At 42.7% G+C, this 24,863-nt stretch overlaps 1 protein-coding gene and 1 long non-coding RNA gene across 4 annotated transcripts in view; one reads left to right on the forward strand and one right to left on the reverse strand.

Moving 5' to 3' along the window:
- Lrmda (leucine rich melanocyte differentiation associated) overlaps positions 1–17,089 on the reverse strand; it is a 1,020,522-nt gene extending 1,003,433 nt beyond the window's left edge. For 2 of the 3 annotated variants that reach the window (XM_058577983.1, XM_058577979.1), the window contains exons 1-2: positions 16,962–17,088; positions 10,281–10,381 (exon numbers count right to left, since the gene is read on the reverse strand). In XM_058577983.1, coding sequence (XP_058433966.1) covers positions 10,281–10,381; positions 16,962–16,991 — 131 coding nt within the window. In that variant the 5' untranslated portion in view covers positions 16,992–17,088. Of the gene's footprint in view, positions 1–10,280; positions 10,382–16,961 lie in introns of all 3 variants that reach the window. The other variant, XM_058577977.1, reaches the window with a different exon arrangement.
- Positions 17,060–23,426, forward strand: LOC124076019 (uncharacterized). Its single transcript, XR_006846234.1, has 2 exons — positions 17,060–17,163; positions 22,961–23,426. It is a non-coding gene; the product is annotated as an uncharacterized LOC124076019 (long non-coding RNA).
- The last annotated feature ends 1,437 nt before the right edge of the window (positions 23,427–24,863 follow it).

The raw sequence follows: 24,863 nt of genomic DNA on the forward strand, positions 1-24,863 counted from the left end.
ATCTGCTTGTCTACAGTTAAAATCCCAGACTGATGTATCATGATAGCAGGGGAAGTGAAAGTAGCAAGCTGTGCATTGGTTCTTAAAAGTTTCTGCTAAGCAGTCCTACCACAGAGTACAGAGATATGCAAATATATATGAAATCTTTAATATCTGTAAAGAAACCCAATGATTATTAGAGAGTGAAGTGGGTCAAACCTGGACTCTCAGCCTTACTCGCATCATGTTCTACAATAGCTATGCTTACTGAAGACCTACTATGTCCCAGGTAACTTATAGGAATATTACATATAGCACTTAACACCTCAGCAACTAGATCAAGATGAGTAAAACACCAAAGTGACATAAGCAAGATTTCAAGCCAGGGTGGTCTAAAGTCAAAGTCTTGGTTCTTCCCATGGGAAAGGGTGGAGCAGTGAGTCCCCAGGTCCAAACAGGTCCATCTTCCCAACTGAGCAACAATTTAACAGGCCCACAAAGAAAGTGTAGTTGTCAATATATACATGCAAAAACGTTCAATATCTCTAACAATCAGGGAAATGCCAGTCAAAACTACATTAAGATTTCATCTCACTCCAGTCAGAATGGCAATTATCAAGAATATAAATAATAATAAATGCTGGCGAGGATGTAGGGAAAAGTCTACACTCTTCCATTGTTGGTGGAACTGCAAATTAGTAAACCACTCTGGAAATCAATATGGAAATTTCTCATAAAACTAGAAATGGAACCATCATCTGACCCAGCAATCCTACTCCTCAGTATTTATCCAAAAGAACTAAAATCAGCATACAATTGTGTTATGGTCTTATCCATGTTTATAGCAGCACAATTCACAATAGCCAAGTTATGGTACTGGCCCACATGCCTGTCAACAGATGAATAGATAAAGAAAATGTGGTATATATACACAATGGAGTTTTACTCAGTCATAAAGAAAAATGAAAATATGGCATTTGCTGGTAAATAGAACTAGAGAATATCATATAAAATAAGCCAGACTCCGAAAGTCAAGGGTCAGATATTTTCTCTCATATGCAGAAGCTGGACCAAAATAAGAGGGGAAGGGAGATCAGTGGAGCAGAAGAAGGTGATTGAGGGGAAAGGAGGAGGGACAAGAAAAAGCAGGAACGGTAGAATTAATTTGACCAAACTATGCTGTGTACATATATGAATATTCCATAGTGAATTTCACCTTTATACATTTCTATAAAGCACTAATTTTAAAAAGATATAAATAAATAGAAAGAAGACCAAAAGAGTAGAGGAAAGGAAACAGGGGGAGGAGGGAGGGAAGGGAAAAGAAAGTGAAAATACTACAGACTGAACTGAAGCAAATTATATTCCATGCTTGTATGATTAGGTCGAAATGAACCCCTATATTATGTATAACTAAAATGCACTAATAAAAATAGTAATAGAAAACAAAAAGAAAGTGTGGTTGTGTGTCCTTAAAGAAGCTGTGATGGTATGCCAGGTGTCCCCTTCTGCATGCAGGCGCAGGGAGAAGGTAGACCCTCTGATCTTCACTGGAACTGCACAAATCTCCCAGTCCTTTCCCCTCATCCTGGTCAAAGCCAGGGAAGCAACAAGCAAGCTCCCACCTAAGAAATTTTCTCCTAAGCAATTCCCTATCCAGTGCATTTATCAGAGTGATGCTAAATAAGATGCGACTGCAAATAATTTAATTTTTAAAACATAAGCTTCCTGTTGCCATAGATCAATTAAACCCTCTCACTTTTATTGCCAGATTGACATGGGCATATTTATCACTGCCACAGGAGCTCTGCTCTGCCAGTGTGTTCAACAAGCTAAGCAGACAACCCACTCAAAGCATTCGGGATCCTTGAGGGACAGGAATGGGACCACCAGAGAGGATTTTTTCCCTGCCCCAAACAGGGAGAGGAAAAACTGAAATTAGAACAACTCATTGAAAAGCTCTCTTTGGGCTGAACATGGAGGTGTACTCCTGTAATCCCAGCAACTTGGGAGGCTGAGGCAAGAAGAATGCAAGTTCAAGGACAATCCAGGCAATTTAGTGAGATCCTGCCTCAAAATGTAATTTAAAAGCGGGTGGAGATGTGGCTTAGTGGTTGAGTGCCTCTGCGTTCACTCCCTAGCAGTGGGTGGAGAGGATTCTCTTTGCCTTGAGCAAATCAAAGGATTCTGTTTGCTCATCTGCAAAGTAAAGGCAAAATATGAAGAAGCTCAAGCAAGAATTCAACCAATGGACTTCATATACTCTTGGTAGCAGAAACTGGCATAATCTCTCTTGAGGGAAATTTGACACATGTAGGAAAGCCCCCCTGACAATTTTGTCTCTAGGAATTTATCCAAAGCAACCAAGACATACTCATCAATGAGTACTCCAAAGATATTTACAATAGAGTCATTTATAACAGTAAAAATCTAGAAACAACCACATGTCCAATACTAAGAAATAACTTAGACACCATTAAAAATTGTGAGCAGTATGAGCAGTATTTATCAAGATGGAAAAATGCTTCCAACAGTGTGAACAAGAGCATTGATTTTTTTTTTTTTTAAGGCAGTAAAAAAGACTAAGAAGGCATCACGATTTTAACAATGGTGATTTCTGGCTGGTAAAATTATCAGTGATTTCAAAACACAACTGTTTCCTTTATAACTTTCTATATTTTCAAATATTTCTATATTTATTATTGCTGCTTTTACATTAGAAAAATTATCTTCCAAAATAAAGATCTTAAATGTAATTTCATGAAGATAAAGACATTAGATCATGGACATTCATGCATTCAGATTCAAGGGGCAAAAGGTCACTCCTTCTGGATGTAACCTGATTAACTTCCTAAATCCTCTATCCTCATTTCAGGATGGATGGCAGGATCCCAATTCTGGGAATTTTTGTACAAAATTTTGTACAAAGAGATTGTCCCAGTCATTGTAGCTAAACTTGTTCCCACCTAATCACAACAGGAAGAATCAGATCCAGGCTGAAATAGCAGAGGAGAGTGATGTTCAGACTTCAAAAGGGAGACTGAGTTTTTATTTGGGCCTGTTTTCTTACTTCCCTTTCCAACTTCCAACCTGACATTGATTCCAGTGACTTTAATTTCCCCAAGACAGAGTCATCTAAACAATAAAACTTGAAAGTTCTGACCTTCTTCATGGGGAGGTAAACAGTTTATTATTGGACAATCCAACTGAGACAGAGGTGGATTCATCAATGTTAATGCAGAATACCCTGAGATGTAATAGGAAGGAAGAAAAAATCAGATGGTAATTTTAAACAAAAGTTCTGAGCTTATAAATTCATAACTACCCTTCCTGTCAGCATGAGCAGGTAGCCACAGAAGAATCAGCAGAACCAACATTTTTACAGATGAGATCAACATTAAGGATGGTGTATGGCTAAGAATGAATGATAAGACAACAAAGAAGGATGGGTTTGGGGGCCTGGTAGTAAAGTAAATACACATGTGGGCATATGAGATGAAATTCATCGAACAGAGCAATAATAATCAGGGCCATTAAGTAAGTCATTAAAAACTACCCAATAAAGAAAAGCCCTAGACCTAATTCTTCATTAGTGAATACTACCAAACATTGAAAGAATTAACATCAACTCTTCTTGGACTTCTTCAAAATAATAGTAGAGGAGGGAACACTTCCAAACTCATTTTACAAGGTGAGAATTAATTACCCTGACACCAAAGCCAGACAAAGACACAACAAGAAAATAAAATTAAAGGCCAATATCCCTGATGCACACAGATGCAAAATTTTCAACAATTCTAGCAAACTGAATTCAATATCACATTAAAGCTGGGCCCAGAAGCTCGTGCCTATAATCTCAGATACTTGGGAGGCTGAAGCAGGAGGATCACAAGTTCAAATCCAGACTGGAAAACTAAGTGAGACCCTATCTCAAAAATAGAAAATTAAAAAAGGGTCATGGATATAGCTTGGTGCAGAGTACTCCTGGATTCAATCCCCAGCACCACAAAAAGTAAATAAATAAAAATAAAAAACCCAACACACTAAAAGGATACTATACCATGGGACACAAGGATGAGTTCAATATACACAAATCAATAAATGAGGCACACCACATAAACAGAATAAAGATAAAAATCATATGATAATCTCAATAGAGGCAGGAAAAGCATTCAACAAAATTCAACATGCTTTCATGATAAAAAAAAAAAAACTCTCAACAAATTAGGTACAGAGGAATGTACTTCAACAGAATAAAGGCCACAGCAAACATCACACATTCAATGGTGATAAAGTGAAAGTTTTTCCTCTAAGACCAGGAATAAAACAAGGATGCCCACTCTTATTATTTTCTTTCAGTATAGTACTAGAAATCCCAACCAGAACAATAGGTAAGAAATAAAAAGCATCCAAATCAGAAAAGAAAAAGTAAAATTGTCTCTGTTTGCAGATGTCATGATGATACACATAGAAAACCATAGAGATTCTACCAAAAAATTAAAACTGGGAGCTGGGGATGTGGCTCAAGCAGTAGTGCACTCGCCTGGCATGCGTGCGGCCCGGGTTTGATCCTCAGCACCACATACAAACAAAGATGTTGTGTCCGCCGATAACTAAAAAATAAATATTAAAATTCTCTCTCTCTCTCTCTCTCCCTCCCTCCCTCCCTCTCTCTTTGAAAAAAAAATTAAATCTAAAAAATTGAGTAAAATTACAGGATAACAAATCAAGATACAAAAACCCAGTTACATTCCTGCTAACAATAAATAAATATCCAAAAGAGAGATTGAGAAAACAATCCCATTTACAACAGAATCAACAATAAAATACTTAGAAATAAATTTAACCAAGGAAATGAAAATATATATATTGAGAATTATGAAACATTGAGGAAAGAAATTTTAAAAGGCACAAATAAATGAAAAGCAATCCTGTGTTTATGGATTGGAAGACTTAATATTGTTGAAAGGTCCTCACTACCTCATGTGATCAACAGATTCAATGTCATCCCTATCAAAATTCCAATGGCATTTTTTTTTTTCACAAAAACTAGTATGACCACAAAAGACTCATATAGCCAAAGCAATCTTAAGCAAAAAGAACACAGCTGAAGACATCATACTACCTAATTTCAAAACATACTACAAAGAAAAACAATATAGTACTGGCACAAAACAGACACATGTACAAGACATCCACATGTACAAGAATGAAATTAGATCCTTATCTTTCATTATATAAAGAAAAAACAAGTCAAAGTGAATTAAAGACTTAAATGTAAGACTTAAAACTATAAAATCACTAGAAGAGAAATAGTGTCTTGATATTGGTTTGGGCAATGATTTTTTCGATATGGCACCAATAGCACAGGGAACAAAGGCAAAAATAAATAAAGGGGATTACAGAAGCTAAATAGCTTCTGCACGACAAAGGAAATAATGATCAGACAACCTATGAAATGGGAAAAATATTTGTAAACCATATGTGTTAGTCAGTTTTGCATTACTATAACAAAAAACCTGAGATGATCAACTTAAAAATAGGAAAAGTTTATCCTGGCTCACAGTTTTGGAGGTTTCAGTCCATGGTCATTTGGCCCTGTTGCTTTTGGGCCTGTGGGGAGGCAGTGCCTCATGGCAGGAGCATATGACCAAAAAGGCCTATTCACCTCAAAAAAGAGAGAGAGAAATACCTCATAATCCCCTTCAAAGGTACACCCCCAATGACTTAAGACCTCCCACTAGGTCCCACCTCTAAGGGACCACCTCCCAATAGCACCATAGAGCTAGCAACCAAGCCTCTTAACACCTAGGCCTTTGGAGGACACTTCTACAAACCGTATCTTCATACATCTAAGAGGTTAATATCTAAAATATATAAGGAACTCAACTCAATGGCAAGAAAAGAAATAACCTCATTTTAAAATGAACAAAGATTCTTAATAGACACTTCTCAAAACAAGATGTATAATCAGATGTGATAGTGCACACCAGATGCGATAGTGCATAATAATCCCAGCAACTGAGGATGCTGAGGCAGGAAGATCACAAGTTCAAGGCCAGCCTCAGCAATTTAGTGAGATCCACAGCAACTTAGCAAGATTCTGTCTCAAAATAAAAAATAAAAAAAGCTGGGGATGTGACTCAGTGGAAAAGTACCCCTGGGTTCAATCCCCAGTACCAAAAAAAGAAGGATAAATGGCCAGTAGATATATGGTGAAAAAAAATCACTATTCATCAGGTAAGTACCAACCTAAACAACAATGAGATATCGTCTCTCACCTGTTAAATAGCTATTATCAAAAGACAACAAGTGCTGACCAAGATGTGGAGAAAAAGGAATCTTCACACACTAGGGGTGGAATGCAAATTGAGATAGCCATTATGGAAAACAGTATAGAGGTTCTTCAAAAAATTAAAAATAAAACAATCATATGACCCAGAAAGCCCACTCCTGAGAATAAATCAAATGAAATTAAAGCAGCATGCCAAAGAGCCATCTGCATTCCATGATCATTGCAGCACTATTGACAGTAGCCAAGATGTGGAATCAACCTAAGTGTCCACTGACAAGTGAATGGATTTTTTCGAAAAAGTGAAACTGATAAACACAATGGAATATTACTCACCATAAAAAAGAAGGAAATCCTGTCATTTTCAACAATATGGATGAGCCTGGAGGACATTATGCTAAGTGAAACAAAACAGGCACAGAAAGACACTGTATCATCTCATTTACATATGGAATCTAAAAAGTCAAACTCACAGAAACAAAGAATAGAATGGTGGTTGGCAAAGGGCTGGTGGGTGGGGGAAATGAAGAGATGTTGTTCAAAAAGAAAAATATTCAGTTATGCAAGATGAATAAGTTCTAGAGAAGAATGAAATTTGACTCTTTATCTCAAGCCATATATAAAAATACACTCATAAAAAATGATACCAAAAAATACACTCAAAATGGATTAAACACGTTCATACAACAGACAGCAGGCTGGCTATAGTTAATGTTGCTGTAGTATACACTTGAAATTTTCTAAGACAGTGGATCTTTGATGTTTTCACCATTAGAAAAAGGTATCTAGGTGAAGTGACACATATGCAAATTAGCTTAAATATGGTAATCACCTAAGTATATATGACTATGAAAACATCTGACCACAAATATGTACACTTTTTAATTGTCAATTATGCCTTAATAAAGTTGGAAAAAAGAAATTATCACATGTTAATATCTGTTTGGACCAACTCTGGAATACTACACAAAAATTAAGTAACAATAGTGAAGAGTTCAGAGCAGAAGTGGGAGGCTAAAGGACACAGGTGAGGAGGAGACTCTTGTCTCCCTCTTTGTATGTTTGATCTTTGGAAAGCCTCTGCCACGTGCAGGTTTGAACTATTCAAAAAATGAATAAATAGAACCCTTTGCCTAAAAATAAATTGTGACCTAATACACAAATAGACTGCAACTAATCTTGCAATCCAGGGAAGAATTTTATTGCTCTGTTTTAGGTTGTACCCTGACTTGATTTGGGATGTCAAAAGGAAGGCTGCAGAGATGTTCTTAAAAGGAAGGGAGAGGGTTAATTTTTCTGTATATATAAAAGTGAAAAGAGTTTTGTGTTTCTCAGGGCAGCTCTGGAAATACAGTAAATAACATGGGAGAGAAAAGCACTTGGTCATATGCAGAAGGCCTAACCCTAAATGAGCAGGGCCAGCAAGGAGTACCCAAAAGATTCCCAGGAACAGTGCTATCCCAAATGTGTCTCCCGCTATATGCTACAATGTCCACCACCAACCCCTTCACATACACACTACACCGTGAGCTGGCATAATACATAATAACATTGTGTCTGGCTTCATAGAAGAGCAGGTATCCCTAGTGGAGCCAAGCAGGCTGCCAAAGGAGAACCATAGACAAGAAGTGAAGAGATAATCAGAACGGATGATATGGTAAATCTGGGTGCAGTTTAGATTGACTGGGAAATATGCTCCTCTTTAATCCCATAATCATGGAGGGGGGCAGGTCTAGGAGGAAACTTTCTACAGGATATGGGGTGCAGATTTCTAGTATTTCATTTCGATATGATGATCCCTGAAGCCTACCAGGCTTGGGTCATTTATGACATACCCACTTACTTGGAAAGCTTGATGATCTCCTATCTCTTCGCTACTCTCTGTTCTCCCCTCTTCCTCACCCTTATTCTTTTTAAGGGGAACAGTTAAGCATCTAAAACATCTTAGATTCTGATCTAGATAAAGGCAAAGATGGACTGTAACCAGAGTACATTCACATCTTCCTCTGACACCATGAAGAATAGTGCCATCTCCCTTGCCCCATAGTTAGGTAAATAAAGAAGGGTAAAGATGATCCCAACCAAGCATATCCGAGTCAAGTCAGTGTGCTTCTCTCCACTCTGGTCTGTAACTCCCTCCTAAACAAACTCTTCCTGAACCTTGGGCCTCACCCCTCCACTGTGCAACCCTGTCCGAACCCAGGTACAGCCCAGTGCAGAGAAGACACCCCAAGAACAGCTCCTGAGCAGCCTCAAATTCAGCACTACAGAAAATTCTCTCCCCTCATCAAAGGAGAATATGTGTTTACTATTTTTCCACTGAATCCACTTTACAGACCTCCCCCTTGTAAATTTTCCTGCATATAGGATCCATCGTTTCCTATAATAAGGACAGATCCAGCCCTGCACACACTTTTCAAAGTTCAGCCTCTTCTGTGCCAAAGGCAGGCAGGGCCCCAGGCACGACGAAGATATCTCCTCAGATCTGATAGCCCAGTCCCATGGCCTGTTTCCACTGACACTCCCTCACAGGGTCCAGCCTCCCCAGAAGCACATCCAGGCTTCCACCAGTCATTCCCAAGACAACCACAGCCCCGAGTCCTGATGTCTTGAGGCCCTGGAAGCCAGTCCCACAAAAGGCACTCCTGCACGAAAGGAACCTTTCGTCTGAACCCAGGCAGGGGAGCTATTCAGAGTGCACACACGCCAAGGTTCACACAAGTGTCAGACATATCCCACTCTGGGATGTGCACTCTGTCCCTTCTTTGGGTACTGGGACCAGAAAATATCCTGCATTTCTCTAGGATCTGCATTTCTTTGTTTGGCTCCCTCTGGTCACCACTTTCCACATCTCCCCACAGACATGCAAACCCTGGGAGTCAGGGAAAGAACACATGGTGGCCATGCTCTTCCCTCTACCATCCTTCCTAGAGACGACACTCAGTGGGTCTCAGTGCTCCAGGGCACCAGCTAGAACTCTGCTGGTGTAGCTCACATTCTCCTCTACCCACTGCTGCCTTAGTGCTCAATTTTTGTCCATTTCCCCCAAATTCTTAAGTCACAAGTATCTTGACTCCAAGTTTGGGAGTGAAAAGAATCCAAGGCTGAAAGCAGGATAGTGCCTGAGCTCCAGAGTGGGATTCAGGTTCCTCACCCCTCCTTCTACCCCAAGAGTTTGTCCTAGACAGAGGACAACACAGAACTCAATGATGGCACTTAGGGGAAAAGCTCTGAGTAGAACCAGCTTAATGGGAAAAGCCACCAGCCTGACCCTGCTCATTTATCCCACTGATATGTGCCTTTCAAGTACCTACTCCCCCAGCCCCCCAGGTCCCAGTCATAAGCCATAACCTTTTAGGACAAAATGAAATAACTGTGTTCTCCATTAAAATAACATACAAGATCACACTTACCTTTTGCCAAGATTGGAACAGTTGTTAGAGGATTTCCTTCCCTCCCACCCACCCCATGCCAACAGTGTCTGATTCCTTTGAAACACCATCTGGGAGAAATCATAATCACAAATATTTAAAGCTCTAATTCATAAAAAGTAAAAGAAAGAAAACATACACATGCACAGGCCCTACCTATGATTTGGCAAATGCCTAAGAAGGTGGAGTTATCCAAGAAAGCACACCTAAATGCCCCCAAAACTCTTGCTGGCTCCATCTCATTCCTTCCCTAAGAGTATTCTGACTCATCTACACAGGCAGCAGTGAGAAAGGGAAAGAACAAAGTGATAATGTGACGGCCTCCCGTGGAAACTCAGGTGACATAGATGATGCTCCAACACTTGATGCTCCTCCAACGACACAAAAAGACAAGCCAACAAATCATTTGAAGTGGAGTCAAACTTTTGGGTTTTGATTCCATGTGTCTCAGGACCCTGCACTAAATAAAAGAACACTCTGTACAGAGCTGGAACCTTTGACTTCCATCTGCTGGCCCATGAGTACCCAGGGGAACTGGGCCTCCCAGGCTGGGCCTGCATCCTGTGAAGGTTACATACCTCAGAAGGTTGAAGCTCAGATCCAGCCTTTTTGCAAAATGTCCACAGTCCCTGCCAAGGTGTTCTGGAATTTCTCTGCAGTCCTGGCCTATGTAGGACACCTGGAAATCAAATGGAACAGAAACAATGTGGCAAACGGAAATTACCCAGCTGCTCACAACCCTGAGTCATTGATCTGATGATTGCTTCCGCAACTTTAAACCTTTAAACGCATGCTCCTCACACACAAAAGGGCTACACTGTGACTATTTTCCTGATCAAATAAGCTTCAGGGGCTTCAGGGATTCTGCCAACAGCTCCCCTTTCCCCTTTCCTGAAACAGCTAGTGTGATGGAGACTAATCCTGGCACAATGGAAATTAGACTAAAATTGGCCAGATTCAGGTGTCCAAAGAAACCCCAATGTCAGAGCACACTAATAGAATCCTAACAACCAGCCTCTCACTCCGGGGTCTTTCCAACAACTGCCCCTCTGGCTTTCCTTCTGTCTCTTCTACACTGTCCCCTCCCAATCACCCTGTAATGCACATGGCCTCAGAAAAGGACACAGCAGATAAACTCACTGGCCTTCAACCCTCAGGGTGCTAGAACAATAGAGTTAGTTAAGCAAACCTCCCCAGACTGCCAAATTCCATCCCATTACTATTGAGTATAAAATGCCCTCCAATCTCCAAATGATACTTAAAAGGTGACAGGGTAATGACATATGGCCAAGTCTCCAAGTCTCCCTCTTCCAGGGAGCCTCTTGCAATCAACCCCATTCAGCTGACAGAGCTGCCTCCTTAGTCATTTATTTTATTTTACTTTATTTATTTTAAATGCCTGGCAAGTGCTCACATATTACAAGACTGAACTAAAATTCAATCCCAGAACTTACAACTGTGAGAAGGTCTATGGACTTTGTCATTACCCTAAATGCCCACTTTGGGGAACCCATTTTAAAGATATCTTATAAATAGCATTCTGAAGATAGGACTGGCTGGCAATTCCAAAATTGGAAAAATGAGCCCATGCATCAGAGATGGCCAACGGGCCACAATACATGATACATGCCCAAAGTACACCACCTTCAACTTCCAGGTAGAAATTCAGGCCTGTCTTGTAGCTACAGCCTTGATCCTTTCTCCCTACAAACCTACATTCTGTGCTTATGGATGAACATGTCTCAGAATGAGTTGGGGGGGTACAAAAATATAGTGGCCATTTACATCCTCAGATACTAGATTAAACCACATTCATTACCAACATCCAACTATTAGCACTATAAAATAGAAACTTCACACAGTTCGACCTAATACAAACCACAGGACACCCTAGCACCTTCCATTTTTCAAGTTATCACTCACCCCTCTCCTAACCAATGGGGGTGAACCACTGACAATACAATAGCCTGTAGTCACTCTTTTTCCATTCATTCTCCTTCAGTAACTTCACTCCAGGAGGAAAGAAAAATGGGAGAATGCATAGAAAAATAGCTGACTGGGGCTGGGGATGTGGCTCAAGTGGTAGCGCACTCGCCTGGCATGCGTGCGGCCCGGGTTCGATCCTCAGCACCACATACAAAACAAGGATGTTGTGTCCGCCGATAACTAAAAAATAAATATTAAAAAAATTCTCTCTCTCTCTCTCTCTCTCTCTCTCTCTCTCTCTCTCTCTCTCCTCTCTCACTCTCTCTTTAAAAAAAAAAGAAAAGAAAAATAGCTGACTGAAATGAAATAATTTGACTCAGAAAGGTACAAACTGAAAAATAAAGGGATCTAGGTTCAATCTAGCAATCTCTCCCCTTATGAAGAAGGGGCCCTTCCTTCTTCATAGATCCTTGTATAATACATTAAGTTCTGAGATGAGAAATCATACACCAAGGAGATATCAAAGATATAAGGCCCAAATCAATCTAAGGACTCCCTCAAGAGATTCACTTAGTCAGCAGATTCTTGTGCATTACAAATTTGCATTTACCCCCAGACCTATGGGGCTCACCCAAAAACCAATCCCACTCACCCTGGCCTGTACCACAGCATGTATATGTCATCATCACTCAAGAACTCTGAGTCAGGAAAGCTGAGACTTGAATAGAGACACTGAACTCTTTCCTTATAGATTAGTCAAGGACTAAATCCAGTAGGGATCCAGCTTATCAAAACTTTTGTCATTTAAACCAGAAAATTAAGACTCCAAAACCCTGATCAACCTGAGACAGCTTCTTAGTGACAAAGCCTAGAGCAGTTTCTGCACCATGAATAAGGACTTCGAACTTGGGGAATCCCTACAAATCCAATGTGGATGTAAGTGTTCTTGATCAACAAATACCAATGATGCCTCTATCATGATGTTTGGCTTCAAAATGAATCTTCCTGGCTGACAGGACCATCTGGAAGGCCCAAGGAGAATGCCAGAGCCTGGGAAAAGACAGGGATGTTTGCTCCCTTTTTCCTTCCCCTTCAGAAGAAACAGTAGTACCAAGGCCAGCTGTCATCAAGAAGCACTTGGATCACAAATCTAACAACTTGTTTTAGTATATGGTCTTAACAGCACAACATTCTCGGAAAACAAAACACAACACAACTTGCTCCCAATCCATAAAGATGTAAACCAAGTCTCTAAAATTTTGCATGAGAACCAACTTGATAAGCCATGCTTGGACCGCCCTGGTAATAAGCTGGCAGCTTTTAGAGATGTCAGCTAAGCCAACCAGGCTGAAGGGCTCAAATCAGCTGGAAAAAGACTTAAAAGCAGCAAGCAGTCATTGCCGAGCATTGCAACCAATGGCTAGAAGAGAGACTTGTTTAAGATGTGCTTCTGAGTGGAAGACCTCTCAGGACATAGGGAAACTTCCTAGTGCACAGGACCACCTAATGTAAGATACAAGGCCTGAAGAGCCAGACCAAAAATAATTTTCTTTTTCAGCAAGCAGGGATGAAGAAATTAGCAAGGTCTTTTTGTTTATATTGCTTTTGTTTGTTTGTAGGTACTAGGGATTGAACCCAGGGTTGCTTTACCACTGAAGCTTCATCCCCAGCCCTATTTAATTTTATAGTTTATTTTGAGACAGGGTCTCACTAAGTCACTTAGGGCCTAAGTTGCTGAGGCTGACCTTAAACTTGTGATCCTCCTGCCTCAGCCTCCTGAGTTGCTGGGACCATAGGCGTGTGCCACCACGCGAAGCAGAAATTAATAGCTCTTAAATGGCATAGAAGCAAGAGCATATTCAGGACAAAAAGTCATTGCATTTAGTCAATTACCTTGACTCAGACTGAACTAGAACAAAGTTTTGAACTTTTAACTTTCCTACTTTATATAATTTGTACCCCTTCTACCTTGTGTGGAATAAGAGGACAGATCATTAACCGGCATTAACATCATTTGCAGGCAAATGAAAATACGTCAAGTTAAAGATCCCTGCAGAAAGGAACATCAGAGGGAATTGAGAGTGTCTGGGCGGGATTCCCACCCATGCACAAACTCAGCCCCTCTGTGGAAGCTGCAGAAGACCAAACTGCAAAGACTGCAAGTTTCTCTTGGCCTTTAGGACAGTCACTCCCAAGGCCTTTCCGGACATGATAGGTTTGTGAGTAGTCAGGTGGGGGGCGAGGGGTGGTATTTTATGATGCCTATCCCTAGGCAAGGGTGGGGGATTTTCCATATTATATTTGAATTACCAGAGTCACTGTCACAGTAAAAACATCCCTAGGTATAAAATGTATAAGTCCCTGAGCTGCTACTTATTAGCTGTGTTATCTTGCATGAGTCACAACCTTGTGAAGTCTATTTCCTCTTTTGTAAATCATCCTAACCCTAACTGCCCCAAAAGTAGTAAGGATAACATAATAACTCATCTTTATTAAATACCAACTATGTGCCCAGCATCTATTCAGTCCTCAAGAAACACCCTCCCTCATGAAATGTGGAAAATAATAATTTTTAAAAAAAACAAAATGAAATGAAAATCAACTTAAGAAGAAACAGTCCCATAAATCACATATAATTCCCTATTTAAGACACATAGCATTTTCATTGGCACCTAGCAATCACTAGGTAAATAGAGCAGAATGAGACCACTGTCCCTATGGGAGAGATTGGTTATTTCCAATGTCTCTTGAGCACATGATTTCAGTGCCCAAATACCAAGTTAACATTTGTGTCCAAAACTGCATCAATTCTACAATTTTAATTGTCATGCATTAGTGAAAATAGAGGACTTAATGCTGAATATAAATGATGACTTCGAGTCAAGAGAAGCCAAATGAAGTCAGACCCATGTTTAAGAGAAAGATTTTACAAAGAAATGTGATGGAGGAAGAGGACATCCTCAAGTACATGCGGTGACAGGCCTGTATAAAAGTGACAGGAGCTCTATAAAAGCAGCTGAGCCACAGTCAGCCCACAGTGGCATTGAGAGCCATGATCTAACTTCAACCACACGTCATCATCCATCACATTAAATGGTTTGTTATTGAGTTTTTCTTTCTTTTCTTTATACTTAAACCATTGCTTTATTTTATTTGGGAGTTATGGGTCTCTATATGTTGAGAAAGTTACATCTGGCTTTATGTTTGTATATTTCCATAACACTGCAATATACATGATACAGATACTATGGGCTCATGGGAAGTTTTGTGGTTTCATTGTTGTTTTGTTTTGTTTTGTTCACCCTTTAAGAAGGATCTACCTGAGAATAGAATAGTGGTTTATTGAGACTGGACAGGCGAGGAGGGGCGGGGTTAACAGGTACAGAGGTGCTGTGGGTAAGAGAAATAACTTCTAATGTTCTGTAGCACAGTAGGGTACTATAACTGAAAACAGGGGGGGTTGTGTGTTTCAAAACAGCTAGCTATTCTGAAAACTCTAAAATAAATAAATAATCTGTTTTAAGGTGATGAATATACCAATTACCTTCTTCTGGTCATTACACATTGTATACATGTATTGAAATACCACAAATAGATATGTGTCAAAAAAATTTTTTAAAGAAATATCTACGAAAGTTTGAAAAGTAATATGCTACACATTAAAGTTGCTACCTCTAGTTATAAACTGGCAGGAGCAGACTATTACCAAATACTAAATCCACTGACCTGGGCAGTTTAAGAAATAGGGTACTAAACCCCAGGGGTATTTTCCAGTCCTCCCCAGACAGCTCCATTTTCTTAAAGCAGTCTCCAAAACCCCAAAATATCTCAAGCACACTTCAGTGGATGCCCTTGAGCTGTTTGGAGTAGGCTAAAAACAGGGGGTGCAGGAAACATCAAGTTTGGCAAATGGGGGTAGAAAAAGGAAACAGAGGCACGGGAAAGCTCACAGCCCCACTGACAAGTCCTCCATAAACTTGGAAGGAGCTTCAAGCAGAGATTCTGGGTTTCAAAATGTAGAGAAACCAAGGGTTTGGGGACAGAGACCTCTCATTTCTGAACTCTGGACTTTCTCCAGCTCCCTAACAGACTATGAGCCTAACTAAGGACAGAGGCAGCAATCCCAGGCAACAACAAGGGGTAGGGGCAGTGCAAAGAGACCATGGAGAGGCTAATTTCCAACAACACCTGGTGGTGCACGGTGCATAGTAGACACTGAATAAATAATGTGCAGAAATTGAAGAAATGACAGGATTCTAAAAATAAAGAAGAAAAAATACAGGTAGCAACCAGTTTGGTGAAATGCACAACCAGCCTGTTGGAGCTGTAAAACCCCTTAGACCTCTAAAGAGAAATCGCTCCTTTTAGCCCAGAGTAATCTCAAAATCCAAAATGTGCCTGACATTGGCTGCCTTAGGCAACCCAAGGGGAGTGCTTCAAAAACTCAGAACTGCTTCTTCAGGTTGTGTGGAGAAAGGCGGGAAGGGGGAGGGCTGGCTTAATCAGAAAGTAGAGAAGAGGTTAAAGACAGAGATCTGGCTTTACCACCAGATACAAAACACCTGGTCTCAGCCAGGCTGAGTTCCTCCCTCCAGCAATGAATTAAAAACACCTGAGGCTTTACTACAGGGCTGAAAACACGTGAGCCCAGGTGTCTATCATTCAGGGTTGAAATTGGGAGTGTTCTTTCCCCCAGGAACACCTGTTAAGAAATCAGGGGTGCCAATAAAACTGTAGCGAACCCTGAGCTTCCGCCAGACTTGGATAAGGAGCCTACCTTAATAACAGAACCTACTCAGCGACCCTCCCCCAGATACATTATGATTTTCATTGTGACTTTGGTGGCCCTAGATATTTTGACTCCATGCCCCCTCTTTCCTCCATTTAAAATATATCAGTTAACTTCTGCATTGGTATAAAGATGAATACACTATGATATGTTAAAACATTTTTTTTTGACCAAAAGTTCTCTTTAAATCCGGATTATAAAGAAGAAAGTTAAACACTTTCAATGGGCCCCCAAAAGTACCGTGAGCCGCAGCACTGTGTGGAAAGTAGAATTTGGTCCTGGGGGCTGCTCAGTGGGACGCTAGGAACAGGGGGAAGTGGGAGGGTCTGGGCCCCTTCCCGCACTTCCAGGGAGCGTGCCAGGGCCGAAAGAGCGGCCTGTCCTCAGCAGACTAGGGCAGGCTTGGGCACTTGACACGCATCACTTGCACGCGCAGCCATCGCAGGCGGGGGCGCTGTGAAGACTTGGGGTACCCCGGCCCCGCGGTCCCTCCCCACACCGCCCATGCCCCGGGCGGGGGCGGGGCTCGCTCCGGCGGACTTACTTGAGTTCCACTGACCACGAGCCCAGCCATGACAGCCAAGACCCGGAGCGCGCGCAGCACGGGGCTCCGGCCGGCGGCGGCGGGAGCGCAGTTCCGCACTGGGCGGTCAGCTGACCCGGCGGAAGCCCCAGGCGCTGGCCGGGCGCGGGGAACTCCGCTCAGCTGAGCGCCGCCGCCCTCCGCTCGGACGGGCCCCTAGCAGGTGAGCCTCCGCAGCCCCCGGCGCGCTGCGACAGGTGGCCCGCTGCAAGCCGACCCCCGCGCCCCCAACGAGACAGGACTCCTTGACTTCCCTGATCCGCCCCCGCCCAGGGTCCCTTCGCCCCAAGAGATGTCCTCCAAAATTCCATGCCCAAAACTTTATTTCATTAATCAGGACCCAGTTTGAGGGTGGGGGTCCCAAACAGGGACGCCCCAGTTGAGCCGTTAGTCTGGAGCGCAGAGTCGGGCCTTTCCTAAATTTCACAATGTAGGTTGCATAACTGCCCTCAACTGTCTCTGGAGGAGGGGCTTCTTATCCCTCTCTCGCCTGCTTTGGTAGGGAGTAGAGGAATCAGTAGGTTGAAAGGACTCCTGATAGGATGGGGTTTCCATTTGTAGAGAGATAGAAGAGGGGGAGTTGAATTTCCCTATAAAGTCTTAGCTGGGCTCAGACCCCGCCCCAGCCCCTCCCACACACAGCCTCCAGGGCTTGTCAATAATAAACCTTAGGGAAAGAGAATTGAATGATGTCTCCAAATATCAGACTTCTCTTATTTACCCCCCTCAAGAGAGGCACTGTCAGCAGCGAGATCACTCACCCCCTCAACACACACACTTCTCCCACCCCACCTCCCCATCTGGAGGTGAGAGGTCGCTATTTCTGCCCCTTGTTTGGATGAAATCCAGCCTCAGGTAACTCATAAGTTCATGCCTGCCTGTCTCTGGAAGGATCCGAATTTTCTCCCTACCTATGTTTGCCTATCCACCTTCACCCTCAGAGTGATTCTGGATACCTATTCATCTTCACCCACTCCTTATTGGGCTAAAAGCCAGCCCGGCGCCAAATGGTGTAGGGGACATCACCAGCGTCATACCCCACATTCCTAGCAAAAGACAAGTTTACAAAGAAAACAAATTTGCTTAATCAAAGTTTTAGAGAATATGGAAGACTTCAGAAGTGAAGATGGAAGATCCAAGGGAAATTCTTTATGCTTAGGCTAGACAAAAAATGGACAGCTGTGTGGAAATGTGATTGGACAAAATGTGATGTAATGGACTGAAGGGAGAAACCCAGTAAGGCCTGTCCACATTCTTTTTGATCTCTGTGTTGTGTTCCATCCTCCCAGGTATGGGGTAGGAATCCTGGGGAATGAAGATCTTAGGATCTGCTATCAGACAAGGCAGGTCAGAGGATTTCATTATTGTCAGTTCCTACCCAGAAAGGTGGGTTAAAGTAATATTTCTAAGTTTTATGGCTGGCTTTGGCGAAAGGAGTTCTAGTTTCTATAACCTACCTTGGGGAAGAATAATTCTAGTTTCCATGCCTCAATTCGGGGGAGAAGATGGAGTGGAAGACAGGAGGGCAGTAGAAAGAGATTTTGCTTTTGAGATGCTTCTAAGGCCTTCTGGTCTCCTTCAGTTCAAAATACTCAGTACACCAAAGCACCAGACTTTGGAGTATCATTTTCAAATCTCCCACCCTGTTCCCTTAGAACAGATGGGTGTAGGCATCATTCAGCTGAGACGGGAGCACTGAGTCCAGATGTGAAGACCTGGTCTCACACATGTTGCAAGCACCCCAACCCAGCCTTTGATTACCGTGGTTCCCCATCTCCAATGAGGGGATGATAACAGGGCTTTTATTTTGTTCCCTTTGTCTAAATAGCTCTGAGAAGCTCCTGGTCACACAGCTATGATAACAGTTATGATTATGGTGAAGCATTCTGTGGTTGTCAGTTTTTTCTCAGACCTCCCTGGTCCTAATGCAGGGCTACATGGGCCTCAGTGTCAGCATTCTGGTGAGCAGCTTCGGTCTGCAAGAGCTGATGGGCTGCCCCTCTCTCTGCTGGAAGGAGTGGACATAGCCAAGTAGAGCTGTGAGAATGCAGACTTGCTTTCTCTCTTGGCTGTGTTTATTATGGGGGTTCCAGGAAATGCTGCAACTAAAGGTCCTGCAGGCCAAGGAAGAGAGCTTACCCTCCAGAGATAAGGGGATCAAAGGGAGCCTCCCAAGGCCTGCTGCCCCAAGGGCCAGCTGCCCCTTCCCTTCTCTGCTGGTCCATTGTCCACGTTCCTCTGCCTTTCCTACATGAAAAGGAGGAAGTGGCCCTGGGCCCTGACAGTTATGATACTCTGCCCTCCCCGCCACCTTTCACCCGTCTTCCTAGAAGGACTGTGACCAATAGACGAGGACTCAGGAAGCAAGGAAGCAGGGCCAAAGCTATGCAAAGATGAAATCAAAGAAGTGCCCTACCTGTCTCATCTGGAGGAGTTGCTGGAGGCCCCCTCTCCTGCCCCTGCCTTCATGTACCATGCTTCTGAGCATAGACTGTTATGCAGACGCTATGTAGCAATGACACCAAGTGGACAGGGATCTTGTCCCCTTTTCTTGACCCCTCACTGCTATTCCCCTCTCACATAGCCCAGGTGACCATGCTGAAAGCCCAATCGAGCCCTACCTAAAATCTTGCAACAGTTCCCACGCAACTATTCATTCGGTCCAAAAATTCTAGTGTGTTCCTCAGATCTCTTATAATCCCATTAAACCTTAACTCTGCAGCCTTGTATCTCACTTCTTCCACTTTCCCCATTGTCTGCTTGCCCCTTTCTTTCTCAGTGGACACCTCAGGTCAGTTAACTGTATGGGGAAATCACACAAAAATAAAGTTCAAGATAGCTCAGCCTGAGGTGACCTTTAGTGTTTGCAATGTAAACTGATAACAATAGGGAACTGTTCAAAATTCTTGAGGGGAGTACTTGTCTTTGACTGTTCCAGCTGCTATAACAAAATACCATAAACTGGATTGCTCATAAGCAACAGAAGTTTTCTTTTTCACAATTCTGGATGCTGGGAAGTCCAAGATCAGGGTGCCAGCAGATGTGTGTGGTGAGCCCACTTTCCGATTCATAGCTTGGCAGTGTCGAAGTGTCCTCACATCATTGGCGTCCTCACACCATGGAAGAGTGAGCTAGCTCTCTGGGGTCTGTTTCATAAGGACACCAATCCCATTCATGAGACTCCACTTTCATGACCTAACTCCTCCCAAAGATACCATTTCCTAATATCACTGCCTTCAGGGTTAGGGTTTTAACATTATCAATGGGGGGGGGGCATTCAGACTATAGCAATAGTTTCCTGGATGTAGTTGAGGGAAGATTCCAACAGATAGGATCTAGATTCACCTCTGCTCACTCCCCTCAACTTCTGGAGGTTACTCTTCAGAACAGAACGAAGAAAAGGAGGAAGAAGAAGGGGGTGGAGGGAGAGCAGAAATGAGGAGGAGAAAAAGAATCTGTGTCCCTGGACCAAGGAAGACTGGAAGAGAAGAGGGGGCCATCATTCTACTTCCTCATCATTTTCTTCAATTAAATAGAAATAATAAAGGTCAAGTTCTTGGGAGACAGTAGAGGAACGCTGCAGTACCGCTGACCCTGGAGGGGAACAAATGATTCCTTTGGAATTCAGGGATTTACAAGAGTGGACTGAGATCCACTGGGGCTTCTGGGTGAACAGGTTAGGTTATTTCAGCCCCTACCCCAGGAGCACTGAGACACATAGAAACCTCATGTAGTCACCCCGGTTTCTCCCGGGTCCCCTCACCCCATTCTATGACTGATTATGAGCCGCAAGTTTCCCCTATCCTGCCTCATTTTACTCCACAGCCTGTCTGCCCCAGCTTCCAAGGACCAGGCCCTGTGCTAGACACTAGGGACATTTACGACTAACATATGGCCTTAGGGAGAGATGGTCAAATTTGCCCTCAGACATCCGCAATCCTGCGTCAACAAGAAATGCTGCAATTGTGATCCTATTTTCTGAACCCCCAAAAGAGGTGTGCCTCTCAAATTGTGTAAGTGCTCTCCTGAGACCCACCATACAGGAAGTTCCAACCAGACCTGGGCTGGACCTCCAGGGCCTGTGGTTTCTGGAGCTGTAGCAGGGCACCTGGAGAGCGAGATGGTTAGACAACACAAGGGGACACTTCCTTATCGCCCTTGATGAAGAGGGCAGGATTCTATTCCTACTGTCATTGTTGTTGGTGTTATTTTTCTCTGGCAGAAGAGGCCCTTTCCCTTAGAGTCCTTCCTCCATCACATTCCTGAGGACAAAAAGGAAGATCCTGTTTATTTCCAATCAAGGGAGTTGATGCCAGGGTCAGCCAGAATCAGCAAAGCAGAAACTGACTCCTGAAATCTTCCAACTCTGTGCATTAGCAGCTGGGAGGACAGGACCAGCTGACAAAGTTTTCTTAGCATTCCTACCTGTCCTTAGCTGAGTCTTTCTTCAGCACAGCCTCGCTTCTTTTAGGCCCAGCGCCTGTTCAGGTTAGGATGGTTACTGTAATTAATCATGCCCCAGCCCCTGTTTCAGACTCAGCACATTTCGATTTCAATTTTATAAAGAGGCTGGATGTGTGTCTATGAAGTGTTCTTTGTTGCTGTCACAACCTCCTTTGAGCCTCTAGGAGGGAGGTGCAAGAAAAAGAAGAAGTTTGCAAAGCCCTTTCCCAAGTATTTGCGCATAAGTGAGAGGATCCTGGATTCTCTGTGCTTCAAAACACTTCCAGTATCTCCCACTTGGAACAAATTGAATTTTGAAAAATGTATATTGGATACTTTCATAATATCAAGCATGAGTATTCATTTCATGAATGTTAGTTTATTATTATTTACTATTGTAATTATTACTATTATTAATTCTTAGTGCTTCTAGTTTCCCTTCTATTTAGGTCTTAAAAGGTTGTGTTGCTCCCCTATTAAAATGCAAATAGCAAAGAGCAAGAAGGAAGTAGGTTCAGGGAAGCTGGGAGCAGGAAAGAGGCTTCCGCTTTTCATTCCATTTCTTCTGTGGTTTTTGCAACATGCATCTAAGAATTTTGCAATTAAAAATCAAGAATGAGATTGGCATGGAAGGGAGAAAAAGGAGAATTGACCACTGAAATGACAATATGCTCATCTCTTAACATTATTTTAACAAATCATGAGAACAGCAACAAGAAACAAATCATATTTCCCAATTTGCCTAAACTTGTCAAATACTCCAGGTCCTTGACTGGCCATAGGAGGCAGGTCAGCTCTGATTTAGAGAAGGGTTCATCCTGGACTTCAGAGAGGAAAGAGAACATGGACCAGAAAAGCATGTTTCCAACTATGTTATGGTGTAGATATGAGGTGTCCCCCAAAAGCTCATGTGTGAGACAATGCAACTAAGTTCTGAGGTGAAATGATTGGTCATGAAATTTTTAGCTTAATCAGTGCATTAATTCCCTGACAGGGATAAAACCAGTTGGTAACTGTAGGCAGGTAGAGTGTGGCCAGGGAAGGTGGCCTGGGGGCGTTCCTTTGGGGTATGTATACTTTGTGCCTACCAGTTCTCTCTCCCTCTCTCTCCCTCTCCTTTCTGGTGCCAGGTCCTGAGCTGTTTTCCCCTGTCACACCCTTTCATCTTGATGTTTTGTGAAAACCTGAGTCCCCAAATAAACTTTTCCTCCTCTAAATTGTTCTTGTCAGGTGTTTTGGCCACACACACACACACACACACACACCCAAAAAAAAGAAGAAGAAGAAGAACCTGACTAAAACAGTATATTTCCAGTGGGAGCATTTTTCCAGAATTCCAGCTTGACTTGGGAAGTTCTGCCACTTGGAAGTTGGGGAAGGACTCCCCCACCCCCGTCAAACCCTCAGTTAAAATACATGGAACTTGACATAATTTCAGGGAGGTAGTTCCCTAGCATTTGTCTTTTGCCCAAGTATCCCCTATGTAATAATTCGGATTTGTGATTATCCCAAACCAGCTGCTTTTATATCATCTTCTCCTACTACCAAATGGGAAAACTGAGGTCCAGAGAGGAGAAGAGACTTGCCCAGTGTCACCAGCAAACAAGCAGCTGACCCCAGGCCAGGCAAGAAAGCAAGACTCTTCCTAAGTCCCACTAAAAACAGGATGAGGCGGCTACAGGATCCCCTGAAAGATACCATTTCACGTCTAATCACTTCTTGTCACGTTGTAACCATTTTCCTCATATGGAGCCCCACGCTGATGGATCAGAAATAACATTTTCAAAGTTATATCTGCAAGGAAATGGCTATTAATGTTCTTCCTCTCCTTTTAGAGCACCGAGGAATACATATTAATTTTCTCCCTACTTATATTGCCTATTTGCAAATTGTATTCACTACCCAGCGTTCCAATTTGTCCTACCCCTGAAGAGATGATGATGAATCAATGTGTTCCTGGAAATAAAGTAAAATACAAAATTTGTCACTGAGATTTATTTTTATAAGTATTTACAGGGATTGTTTTAGAATATATGGGGGGCAATAATAATAATGCGCACATGAGAGTTCTACCATGATTTACCAACATTAATTCCAAGTCTCTTCCTACTTTTCTGAAAGGATGCTGTTTGCAACTATGAGCCAAAGACAAAGCAAGCATCAGTTGCACCTGGTACCACCAGGGCCGGAGGCTGAAGGCCGGATGCAGGGCTGCTCGGCCTTGTAGTAGTCCTGGTCCAGGAGTCCTCCCCTCCATTCAATACCTAATTTTGCCACTAACGAGATGGTGCCCATGTTTGATCCATTTGCAACTAAGCTTTTCTCAGATGCAAACTAGCTGATCTAAGGAGTTTTGATTACTATAATAATGCAATAGTTTGGATCTAGATTGTCGCCAAGGGCCCATATGTTAAAGGCTTGGTCACCAGTTTGGCACTATTGGAAGGTGGTAGAACCTGCGAGAGGTGGGAGCTAGTGGGAGGTCCTCAGGTCATTGGAGAAGAGCTTTGAGGGGAAAGTGGGGCCTTCCTTTCTCTCTCTCTCCTTCTCTAGCTTCTTGGCCTTGAAGGGGGAGTTTTCTTCCACCAAGCTTTTCTACCATGATGTGCTATTTCACCCTGGGCCCCAAGGCAACAGGGCCAACGGATCATGGACTGAAACCCCCGTAACTATGAACCAGGGCTGGGGATGTAGTTGAGTTGGAAAGTGTTTGCCTAGCATGTGTGAGGCCCTGGGTTCAATCCTTAATACCAAAAAATAAAATAAAATCACTATGAAGCAAAATAAAACTTTTTATAAGCCGGTTAACTTAGGGACTTGTTACAGTAATGGAAAGTTGACTGACACAAATAAAAATGCAAGTAAATATGCACATCCCCCCTCCCCCCCAAAAAAACACTAGTGGTTATTTATTGAGCACCTGCTTTATTTCAGGCACTGGAGGAACAAACAGGAATAGAGTAGATATGGTCCTTCTCCTGCAAGGTGTACATTATGGTGGGAGGAGACAGGTAACCAGTAGATAAATAATATGAAATCAAGTATGTGAAATACACCATTTCAGAAGGCACTGATACATGCTAAAAAGACAAAAGCTAACAAGGGAGTAAGAGTGGGGAAGGTGGGGAATGCTGACTTAGCTACAGTGTCCAGGGCTCTGCTGGCCTCCCTCCTGTCAAATCCTTGATGAGCACAACATGGGCGGGACTTGGGCCCCACCCACCCCCTCTGCACAGTGCTCTTGTGATGCACACACTGCCTGATTTCAGACAGCTGTGGTGTGTCCTGGGAAGGTTGCTCTCAGGGAGGGATGTTTGAGCTGAAATCCAAATCATGAGATGGACTCAGCCCTGGGAAAACCTGAGTAAAGGGTTTTCCAAACAGAGGGGACTGCAAACACAAGAGCTATGCCTGTTCTCA

This window comes from Marmota monax, unplaced genomic scaffold, assembly GCF_021218885.2.
Source record: "Marmota monax isolate L192 unplaced genomic scaffold, Marmota_monax_Labrador192_F-V1.1 WCK01_AAM20220418_F8-fsc00019, whole genome shotgun sequence".
Lineage (NCBI taxonomy): Eukaryota > Metazoa > Chordata > Mammalia > Rodentia > Sciuridae > Marmota > Marmota monax.